Source organism: Nematolebias whitei, chromosome 2, assembly GCF_014905685.2.
Source record: "Nematolebias whitei isolate Nwh7 chromosome 2, NemWhi1, whole genome shotgun sequence".
Taxonomy (NCBI): domain Eukaryota; kingdom Metazoa; phylum Chordata; class Actinopteri; order Cyprinodontiformes; family Rivulidae; genus Nematolebias; species Nematolebias whitei.
This window is the reverse complement of record NC_056499.1, coordinates 39,104,639-39,116,669: the sequence shown is the minus strand read 5'-3', so window position 1 is coordinate 39,116,669 and position 12,031 is coordinate 39,104,639. Positions and strand designations below refer to the sequence as shown.

Here is a 12,031-nt window from a genome sequence, read left to right as displayed (position 1 = left end):
GCACCATGGTACTGTTAGCAGAGAGGTTCACTTAGCAACATGGTCCCATTAGCACCATGGTACTGTTAGCGGTGTGGTTCTGGGGTTCTGTTAGCATTAACAGTGTGGTTCAGTTAGCAGCATGGTACTGCATTAACAGTGTGGTTCAGTTAGCAGCATGGTACTGTTAGCAGCATGGTACTGTTAGCAGTGTGGTCTTGTTAGCAGCATGCTGATAATAACGATTGCAACCACGGCTGATGACTGCCCTCCAGAACCGTGTAAAGTGCACGTTTTTAGGAATAAATTACCCACACGGACGAAACAACACAAAAACCTTCAAGTGTTAAACTGCTGACGGTGTCTCGGTGAGTGCAGGCTTTGAACAAGAAGTACACAGAACGTTTTGAACAGCTACAAACGTTCAACACTTTCTGTCCAACAGTAAAGCTTGTTTCCTTCAAACCCACAACACCTGCTATCTGTGACTAGGACTTGATTCTTCAGATACTGAGTGCGCCACTACACGCCCGGTCTCTTTAGACCTTTTTACATCCAGCTCTTCATCGTGATATTTTAAAACAAAGAGCCGTAAAACTAATCTAGCTTTTCTTTCTTTATCTCCAGCCTGAGGTCAGATGATCACCTGCGAGAACGTGGTCCCTGGATTGTGCATGATATGTGGTCTGTCTGCCCTTTAATATTTCATGTCCTCTCTGCACTGCGCCTCTCTAACCTCACCTCTGTTTCTGTTTCGCCCCTCATCATCATCTCCAGTCTCTCCCACCTCATCTCTGGCTCACTCTTCTCCAGGGAGCAGAGGAATCATTACTCAGAGCACCGGCTGACGTTTCGTCCATTATCATATTAAAGGCTTTTTAATGCCTCGCTGCCTTGTGCAACGCTACAAACTAGGGGTCGACTCAGTATCTGAGCAGCCATGTTGCACCTTTACAACAGAGCTGCCTCAGAAAGAACAGAGTGAAACGATATCGGCTTCTTTTCAGCACAATGCACGTTTATTTATGAGACGATTGATCCAAGAATGAAACCCAAGAAAAAGAAGTCAAAGGAGACTCATTTAGAAGTCCTTATCTTTTCACCCTTTAAACCCTTACTATACCAGAACACAAATCAATCATACTTTGATGATAAAACATTTAAACTAATTTCTAGTAAATTTATTCAAGGCATTGTCAGGGTCACTCTTTAATTTCTAAATATTTGCTTGCAATTATTTTTAAGGATTTTCCCTCTATTGATCTCTAAATAATGTGTTTTTACTTTTATCAGAAATGATCTCATTAATAAAGTGATGAATCTGTTGGTGGGTTTTCACAACACTTCAGTTCTGACAGATGTTTTTGGGGGGTCTTCTACCACGTCTGATGTAATCAACAGATATGATTAAATGTGTCCTAATAGTTCCACCAGGACCTAAATTAAACACCTGAAGCATGAACAGACTTCCTCACTCTGAACCTCACACACATTTAGTATTTCTAAAAACCTGAAGACAAAAAACAACAACCTTTAGGCTTAAATCATTCATAGTGAGCTGTTGTTCTGTGTCATGAAGAGAAGGTCCTACCTGTTCACTGCCAACACTTTTGTCTGTGTAGTACACCTTGTAGGTGAGGATCTCTCCGTTGCCTGTGAGGGGTTTGTCCCAGCTAAGAGAAACCGAGGTGGGTGAGTTCGACACCGCCTGCAGGTTGGGAGCGGGGCCCGGGACTTGGACTGGCGGAAGGAAATAAAAACAACAACGGTTAGACAGATATCTAACTCAACTCTTTCTTTCTCAACTAAATTCTGTGACTAAAATATCTGTAACATCTCGGTTGTTTCTAAACTGGATAAGGTACTTTTTTTTAAAAGTTGTGATAAATGAACGCAGAGTGCTTCAAGAACCGAACCAACAAACGGTAAACATGGGCATAAATTGGGGGCAGAATTGAACACAAGCATTGAATGTGTTTGTGTTGAGACTGTGTCTGTCTTGCGTTTGGGGAGTGGTGGTGCAGAGGTTAGAGAAGACGAGTCTGTGATCAGGAGATCGCCAGTTCAACTCCCCAGACCGACAACATCAAAAAGGTGAAACACCCACATCTGCCTCCACCCTTATTTGCCCCACTCTGGGTCCTTGAGCAAGGCCCTTAACCCCCCACCATCTGCTCCACACAGAGGGCTGTGGTAGCTCGGTGGTCTGCGGTTGTGTCAGGAAGGGCATCCTGCGTAAAAACAGTTGCCAAGTCTTGGTGCGAGTTAGTTCACTGTGGCGACCCCTGAAGAAGGGAGCAGCTGAAAGAAGAAAAGAAGCAATGATTGTGACTGTAAAGATTTTAAACATAGCCCGTCCAATGGATGAACAGCATATGCACCTGCTTAGGGCCCCTCAGGCCAACAGGAGTCCCCCCAGGAGTACTCAACCTACGAAAGACAACTTGACGCACGTTTTAATGTATGTTGCTTGTAATCATACGAGAAAGAAGCTCTGTATAGTTTAATATTTATGTGAACAGAGTGATAGTTTATTACCACTAACGTAATAAATTGATGTAATACTAATATAATAAACTGAGCTGCTCAAAACGTAATTGTTAAAATTGCGTGGTTACCTAAACACAACTTAAACTTGTTACCGAAACCAGTGGTTCCCAACCCAGGTCCTTGAGGAACACCATCCTGCATGTTTTAGTCGTTTCCCTGCAGTGACACTCTTGATTTGAATAACTGGGTGATTAAGAGGCTTCTACAAAACTTGAGGAAGTAATTAAATCACTGAATCAGGTGTGTTGAAGCAGGAAACAACTAAAACATGAAGGACAGTGTTCCTCGAGGACCAGGGTTGAGAACCACTGAAAACTAAACTTAGCTCCTCCCCCTGAGTCCGCTGAGCCATTCCTGATACTCTGTGCACCCGACTGAATCCACAAGTCAGCGAAATGACACTCCTGCTCATTTATTCACAGCAGTTAATTAGACTAAGCACTATTTATTTCTGAAACAGTGAAATAACTGAAAGGTTTGGTAAAAATAAAAAAAATCTGACATGTGATCAGTTCAAGGAATAATTGTCGGCTCGCTGCGTTAAACTTTGGACCAACGATAAAGAATGGATTGCATAAAAAGATGGTGGTGAGTGAGCGATGGTCTAACTAAAAGGGGGCCCAGAATGAAATGCTCCTTAGGGACCCTTGTCACCTCGAGCTGGCCCTGACTTTAAAACAGAAAACTCAGGCGTCTCATAAGTTCAGTAGGAGGTTAAATTAAGGAACTGATCCTAAATAATGAACATTGGGTTAAGGTGAAGGGCTGTACGTGTTATATCAGTCAGTAAATACATCAGAGAAAGCAGCTTTCTGTTCACACAACCCCAGGGTTTTCCACTCCGTGTTGATTTGTTTGTTATTGTCCAAACAACACCAGGTGATTTCATCATTTCATGCTGCAGTCCTGCAGTTCAGACTGGTTTTGTGAGCATCGGTCACACTGGACTCCTGGATTTCTGACAGTGTCCGAAATTTGCCACGGGCTGTTTTAGATCATTACATCTGCAGTGAACTTCTCACACAGAGCGAGACAGGAGCATCTTTTTGGAGTCAGAATAAAAAAAAACATTTTGTTTTTCCATCTTCCGCCTGGGTTTACCAAAAGATCAGAAACAGCCAACAGATGAGCCAGCATCTATCCTGTTACACTAGAGAGGGTTTGAAAAGAGACATGCAGACATGTCTGACGATGTGGTGCAGAACATGAATAAAAATACAATTTAAGGCTTATAGAGATATAATTAATATCCCATTCAGGAAGAACTGACAAAAGTTTTCTTATGATAAACATCTTTAATCAATTTGTTCTATAAGAGGAGAGTAAACAATACACAAACTATAACAAGGATACAAGGAGTTGCAATTAATTAGATTATGGATGACCATCAGCCTTTAAGTGAGCAGAATATCAATTTGTGATGGAAAGGGAATTTTGGTTTTGACGTACCCTTGGTGTGTCTCATAAACTTTATTCTGAGCTTTACTGGACTTCCTCACCTAACTCGTTTTATTAAAGACATGAGCACTAAAATAAAAACCTTTTCATTTTCATACAGAAGCTTACAGTTATTTCAAACACATCTGTTTGAATAAATCTGTGCTCATTTAAGAAGAGTCGAATGAAAAACTACAAACCTTCAATTTAACTTCAATAATGAATATATTTGTGTCATTAAAGTCACAGTAAACAGCTTAGACACTGCTGCTGTTGGTCAAATGACACCGTTTATACATGTATATGTACGTATGTATATATACATGCATATATATACTTATATATATGATACCAGTTTTGGTGTGAAAACTAATTATAAAAACTTGAAACTTATGGAAGAAGACAACTTTATGTGCTGTATGTATTTATATGAACTTTAAAAATGTAGACCTGCATTCATTGGCACAATATACTAAGCCAATGATAATGGATAATGATCTTTAATTTAATATTCAAATGAAGGCCATGGTTAAGTCAAGCTTTTATCAGTTAAGGCAGCTGGCTAAAGTCAAGCCAGTTCTTACCAGAAAGATTTTGAGACAGTCATCCACTTCATCACCACTCTAATGGATTACTGTAATGCACTTTATACAGGGGTCAGCGCTTCCTCTGCTGCTCAGCTTCAGAGGGTCCAAAATGAAGCTGCACATTTTTTAACTGGCACAAAAAAAAACATGACTATTTTTCCCGTTTAGCCTTTCTGCACTGCTGTCTGTACATTTTAAGATTCATTTTAAAGTTATTTTATTTGTTTTGAAAGCAGGGATGCACAATATTATTGGCATGGTATCGGTATCTGCCGATATTAGCAATAAAGTTAAATATCGGACATCGGCCATTCCATCAAAATAACTCACCAATATAAAAGGCTTCTGTTTTAAGTTAATTTTTAATTTAGTACCAGTTTATCTATCTACAAGTTTATCAATTAATGCACTACTGCTTATGCGCTTTTCACTTGTCACCTGTGAACAGGTTGAGTTTAGATTTGTGAAAATTTACACATTTGCACTGTTCGAGTGTTGTCATTGTGTTAGAGAGAGTAAATGTCATGAATAAATTTGACATTAAACATAATCCAAGTTGAAGTGTTACATCATTTTCAGTCCCTTTTTGACATCTGCATTTGGTAGCAGAACAAACTGACAAAGACCATGCAGAATAATGTAGTATTTTAATTCCACAACTATAGAAAGTTATGTACCATAATTTCCGCCGTACACGTCGCTCCGCCCTATAAGTCGCATCAGTCCATATTTGTCTAATAAAGTGGAAAAATCCATAAATGTGTCGCTTTGTCGTATACGTCGCATCTATTATGCGTCACTGCTGACGCGTCGCGGCTGTTACGTGTCATTGCTGACAACTGGGAAATGTGGACCAAACCCAGAAATGTGGACCGGTGTTGTGCTAAAAACCGATGGGCTGCCAAATGGCAGCTGCGAGAGCGTGCACAGGAGGACTTTAACAAGAAATTAACAAGATTAACACTTAAAAACAATTATTTGTTTGCTGGAAATTATAGTAAATGTGTGTCTCAGTGGGCAGCATGGTGGCGCAACTGGTAGAGCTGCTGCCTCTCAGCAAGCAGGTCCTTGGTTCAAATCCCGGTCCAGGGGCCTTTCTGGGTGGAGTTTGCATGTTCTCTCCGTGCATGCGTGGGTTTCCTCCAGGTACTCCAGTTTCCTCCCATTGTCCAAAAACATGCATGTTAGGCTGATTGGTAACTCTAAATTGTCCCTAGGTGTGAGTGAGAGAGTGAATGGTTGTTTGTCTCGTTTGTCTCTTTGTGTCCCTCTGATGGACTTGCGACCCGTCCAGGGTGTACCCCGCCCCTCGCACAGTATTGCTGGACATGGGCACCAGCGACCCCCGTGACCCAAAATGGAAGAAGTGGGTAAAAGATAATGGATGGATGGATGGAACAATAAGGTATAATATAATAAATAAAGTCCAGTTGTTTATGTCTTAATTTTTTTTTACTTTTTCATTATAGCCACGTTTACCTATTGCATGATACAACAGCATGCCATACAACTATTACTGCTCTGCTGCCATCAAGTGGCTGAAAGTGGAACTGCTCAACTTTTTTTTTCAGTCAGAATGAATGAAAATGGTCATATCTCAACCAAAAATTGGTTTATAAAAATGGGAAAAAAAATCCATAAATATGTTGCTGCTTCGGCCTATAAGTCACAGGGCATGTAAATTATGCAAAAAACTACGACTTATAGGCCGAATAATACAGTAGTCTCTGTAAGTAGGTCTAAGAAAAAATATTGGTATTGGTTATCGACTAAATAAGTTTCAACATATTGGCATATTGGATATCTGCCAAAAATCCAATATCGTGCATCTCTAGTTGAAAGCTTTAAATGGTCTTGCCCCACCTTATCTAACTGAGCTGCTACACCCCTACACGCCCTCCCGTTCTCTCAGGTCAGAAGACCAGCTGCTCCTGAGAGTCCCCAAAAACTAAAGGAAAGCTTCGAGGGGATCGTGCTTCCTCTGCTGCTGCCTTTGAGCCTCAGACAGCCATCCTCCCCGTCTGTTTTTAAATCACTTCTTAAAACTTTTTTCTTTGCCTTGGCTTGTGACACCACCTGAGATGCTGATTTTTTGTCCAGTTTTAGTTTATTTTTAACTAATTTAAATGATTGATCAATTTGTTTTTGTTTCATATAAGTCTGTTTTTGGTTTGCTTTCATAGGTTTTTATCTGCTATTGGTTTTATTGACTGCAGCTGTGCAGCACTTTGCTCCTAAGGTTGTATAAATAAAGCTGGTGTGGTACGGTAGAACTCCAGTGGAGGGTATTGTTTGAGAATTTATGTTATGAATAGTTTTATTATATTATGGCTGACAACATCTTTCTTATCTCCAGCTGGAGGTGGACTTGCTGCTGACTGCAGCTGGATGTGAGGGAACGCCTGCTGGACTCTGCTGATGTATAAAAGTCTGCAGCAAACTGTTCGATGCTCAGTCAGTGACATGATCCATGCATTGTAAATCTGTGGATGTAGTCTGTTTTGAATGAGTCTTTGCAAGTAAAACCAGTTAAAAACCTTCTTGTGTCCTCAGTGGCTTATTTGAGTACCGTATTTTTCGGACTATAAGACGCACCAGATTATAAGGCACATTAAGCGAAACTAAAACATTCTGACAGATTTTTGAGCGCCGTGTACCACAAATAATCAGTTTGAGTTCGGTAAGCACAACCAGAGTTAATACATAAGGTGCACCTGATTATAAGGTTCACTGTGGATTTTTGAGAAAATTAAAGGATTTTAAGTGTGCCTTATAGTCCAAAAAATACGGTAAGCAGATGAAAGGATGTTTATTTATCCAACAAATATACCCCACTTCGTGAAGCTTGTAGGTCCACACCACGGTCAGTGTAAGCATATGGACCGTAACAGTGGCTGGTGCCCTCGGGCAGACATCCAGTCTGTCTGTACTGTGTGCAACTTGTAACCTTTAGCTGCAGGAGCTCCTGACACAACAAAGAAGCCCCCATTTGTCAGCGTGCACGGATGCTGGAGGTGTGTGTGCTGCATGCATAGCCAAGTCTCTGTGGAGAACACATGCAGGGCAACAATGTGTGCACATATCAGGCACTCTGATGCAGTTCAACAGTTTAAGCTCATAGCATGTCTTTACAATGAAAGTACACACACACAGGAAAGAGATGCACTACAGAGGTACTGCCCGCCCTCGCTGATGTCCCTGTGGGTGGCTCAGCTCCTGCTGGCAAAAGCATTAAGGTCTAATGTGTGTGTTTTTGTGTGTGTGTGCGGAGCCGTCTGCCCAGAAACCAAGAAGACAGGTAGGAAAACAGAGGCTGACCTACAAAAGCGACAGAGATGGAGCTGTGGCTCAGACCAGAGGAGAGGGATGTCCACAGGCTGACCATGCTGCTGGTGGTGGGGGGGACCCCTCTATAGCTCGATGAATTATGGGCAAACCAGAGGGGCTGTGGAGCAGCCGCCACCGGGGTGCTTTCACACACAATAAATTGGAAAAAAAATGAAGAAGAAAGCCACTTTGTCTCATCCCCCAGAGATTCACACACACGCTCTCCTGTTAAAACGTCCTAATGAGCCGCTCCGCTGCACCTCCATAAAGACCAGGAAAGTGTCGGACTCTGGAATGATAATTTCCAACCACTTCTCGCTCAGGTAGGTTTGGCTTCAAGTAAAGCACGCAGTGCGGTTTCAGTAAACGCCGGGGAGTAAACAAGACGTGGCTCACAAGAGGAAAAGGTTGAAGTTCTCTGGCTTGTGTTGGGTGGTCTGCCTCAGCATGGAGCGACTGGTGCACGGCCTCCTCTGTGTTTGCTGGCGTGTGGAGGGGAGATGAGTCGGAGTCTGAACTGAATCCATGCTGCATCTGAGTGAATATCTTCTTTGTTCCAACATCTATTTGCACAGATTTGGCCCTGTGTTCGAATGCATCCTGTTTAACTTGGTGTGCATGTTTCCTCTGGTTGGAGTTTCCCTTCATGTTTATGTGTGCTGTTTACTGAGCACATGTAAACTAACAGTTATGTATATATGTGTGTGTGTTACCTTCAGCTTGGGTGGCCACTTTGAGCGCTGCAGAGCTCTCGCCCGGCCCGTTGCTGTTGTGAGCCACGACTCTGAAGCGATATTTGGTGTCTGGCATCAGATTCTGGATGGTGACTTGCATCTCTCCTGGACGGCTGGTATTCACAACCCGCTCTCTGACGTGCAAACACAATCAATTCAATATATTCAATATAATCTGCAAAACACAGAAGTCTGCTAAATGTAGGTTTTTGATAATCAACTTTAATACTGCCACTGCTGGGTAACACTGGAGCAAACCATTTTGATAAAACTTCACCTTCTTTCCAAGATGCAAGAAGACACCTGACTAAAAATTCAGATAAAATGTATTAATATGCAGATTTTAGTGGGCTGAACAATGATACTGTAAATTCAGTTTAGTCAAATGAATAATCCACATTTATATCAACCAGTGTGGTAAATCTACTCTACTGTTATAGATCAGACATGGGCAACTTAAGGCCCGAGGACCAAAAGTGGCTCTTAGACAATATTCATCAGGCCCCCAATATCCTGAGAAAAAAAAAAAAAAACTTTACAAAAAAACGATCGATAAAGAAATAAACTAATTTATCAACGAGATTTAAGGAAATTTAAATTAAACATCTTATGTAAAACTTTTATTTTTAAGTCATCGTGTTTCCATAACGAGACTGCACCTAAAGAATTGGAAACACAAACATAGAAGTTTGTTTTGCACATTTCCACTAACATTTATAACATGGCAAGCTATAACATGTTAAGCTAACATTTATAACATGTTAAGCTAACATGTATAACATGTTAAGCTAACGTGTATATGGGGGCCAAGATGGTGTAGAGGCAAGGCAGCCGGCTTGGGACCCGCATACCTCGTGGTGTCTCTGAGCAACACACTTCACCCCCAAACTTTAAAACTTTTTCAGGCTTATAAAACAACATTTTCTGCAGCAAACTAAATTTGAGTACTAACTCAAATGCTGTTTGGCTGATAAAATATAATAAAGACAGATAAATGCATAAGTGAATGTGTTGAGGTTCAGAGGCATTTTTTTGTGCCTGATCTGTCATTTGTGAGAATATGGTGGTTTATAAACCTGATAAACAACTGTAAGGCCCCTCTTTGATTTGCTTTTAGCCTAGCCTTTGTACTAGTAGTGTAAAATGTGTGTTTTGTCCATCCAACTCCAGAACAACCAGGTTTAATGTAAGTATTGAAAACAGACCAGCAGCAGAACTTCCCCTACTATAAGGAGCTAAGGTCTTTAATCGTGTGGAGCCTGATAAATGTCTGCAGTCTGTTCAGTTACTGCCTTTGCAGAAACAGTATCAAAATGTACCATTTGTAGCTAAAACTCCTGCAAGCTGCCTTCTGAAATCTGCTTGAAACTATATTGCAGAGAAAATATTAAAAGGACAACTAGAGGAAAATCTATCTATGCTTCTTAAATGTTCTTCTCTGTTAAAAGAAGCGAATCCTCAACAGATGAGGGCAAAGGAAAGATTTATCACAGGGCCCAAAAACAGAGTATTTAAACAGTCTGTTTATATCTTGCAGCTTGTTTTAAATTATTAAGTAACTGCAGCTATTAGTGTTGTAACTGCTCCAGTAAGATCTTTTCAGGGCCGTCTGACAGTACTTATAGCAGCACCCTACGGATGCATTAAAACTGTGCTTGTTCAGCTTTAGTGCAGAGCTTTCTACCTGCTGGTGCCCTCCTGGCTGTAGAAAACCGAGTAGGTTAACTCGTCTCCGTGCGGCTCGGCCGGTTGGCGCCAGGTCAGCTTGATGAAGCGGGTGGAGACCAGCGATGCGACGACGTCTCGAGGGGCGGAGGGGGTGGGGCCCGCCGGACCGGCCACGCCTCCGGAGCCTGGTGTTACATGGTCAGCAGTGTTAGGAGTCAGTGAGGGGGAAGGAAAGGAGGGCAGGGCTACGTCTTTGGGCGGGGAAGGAGGGGTAGGAGAAGGAGGCGATGTGGGGCGGGAGGGTCGAGAGAAATATATTGCACCCCCAAAAAGGACAGGTGGGGGAGAGAAGTTGAAATGGAAATGACAGTGACACGAAGGAAAGGAAGGAAACAAAACAGAAAAAACAAAATAACATAACGAAAAAGACTCTCGGCGTGACGAAGAACCACAGAAATAAAACACTTCTACTACACTCACAACGCTGACAAAAGCACGTTACAAGAGACTACACATGCAAATCCACACAACTCTCTAATGTAAGGGCGGTAAACACATATACGTTTCTTTTTAAGGCCAAAAGACCTTCAAGCCAATCATTTGTGAGGTAAAATGATTGGCTTGTACATTCTGTGACACATTCACTAACTATAAACCAGACCAACACTCGGTGACAAACGATACGATGACAAAGTCACCTTGCGCTGTTTTATGAGACAATAATGCAACTCAAGCATCTCAAGACTACATTCTGTCAGCCAAGGCACCAGATGAGGGTGTTAAAACACTTTTATTGTCACATTCCACAGCTTAGCCACAAAAATGTTTGTGATTTTAATTTGGTAGGTTTTTCTTCCCCCCTCCTTTCTGGAGGAACAATCTGTGGTCAGACTCGATGAAATCTGCTCTCAATTTGCTTGGCAAGTGAGCGAAACTAAATTATACGGAAAGAACGTCAGGCTGTATGACATTTCCATTTGTTTGTAGGTCAGGGAACTCATCAGCGGGGCAGAGCTGAAATAAAGACAAAGAGCACAACTAGCGCAGCGGTAAAACTGTGTATTGTTACTAGGAGGACGGTGATGAGAGGCAAAGAGGTCTCTGTCATGGCAAACTGCTAATATGGCTTTCAGTATTTGTTTGTTTTTCAAGTGATTGGACTGATTGTCTTTTGCACATACCTTTTCAACATTACTGAAAGAAACAGCAGAGTGAAGGAGTTTCAGCTTTGCATTCATGGCACATTCAAATTTCGAGGTCTACGTCTTATCCAAGTTATGGTTTGCTTATTTTTGTTTCATCATCAGCACTCTGTCGCACAATGAGTGTGAAATGAGACAATGAGGGTAAAACTGCAGGCAGAAAGGGTCACTTTTAGTCTTTACATCCACATTATATCAACTATTTAGTTGCAAAAGGCAATATCTTGCTATAATTTGCTTTGACAGTTAAGATTATTTGATATTTTTGTTCAAAAACTGTGATTCAGCTGAAACTGACTTCAACAAGTTATGATGGAGGATGAGGACAGCTTCAGTCAATATGGCCTCAGAGCCAAAGGTTTGTTTCAGATCCAGTTTGCTGGACTAGATTCAAAAACACTGCAAAACCCATTATAGTTCTAATACTTTAGGGATGCAACGTAACGTGCCAGATGCTGAGTAATTATCCTCATTTAGAAGATGATGCATTCACACACAGTGGGAAAAACACAACCTAACTCGAATCAGGATCATTGACTAAACGCAA

At 41.5% G+C, this 12,031-nt stretch overlaps 1 protein-coding gene across 1 annotated transcript in view; it reads right to left on the bottom strand.

Moving 5' to 3' along the window:
- The window catches only part of neo1a (neogenin 1a), a 119,984-nt gene that overhangs the window by 44,762 nt on the left and 63,191 nt on the right, over positions 1 to 12,031 (bottom strand). The window contains exons 3-5 of the mRNA XM_037694457.1: positions 10,299 to 10,533; positions 8,594 to 8,748; positions 1,571 to 1,719 (exon numbers count right to left, since the gene is read on the bottom strand). Of these exons, the coding sequence (XP_037550385.1) occupies positions 1,571 to 1,719; positions 8,594 to 8,748; positions 10,299 to 10,533 (539 nt within the window). The remainder of the gene's footprint in view (positions 1 to 1,570; positions 1,720 to 8,593; positions 8,749 to 10,298; positions 10,534 to 12,031) is intronic.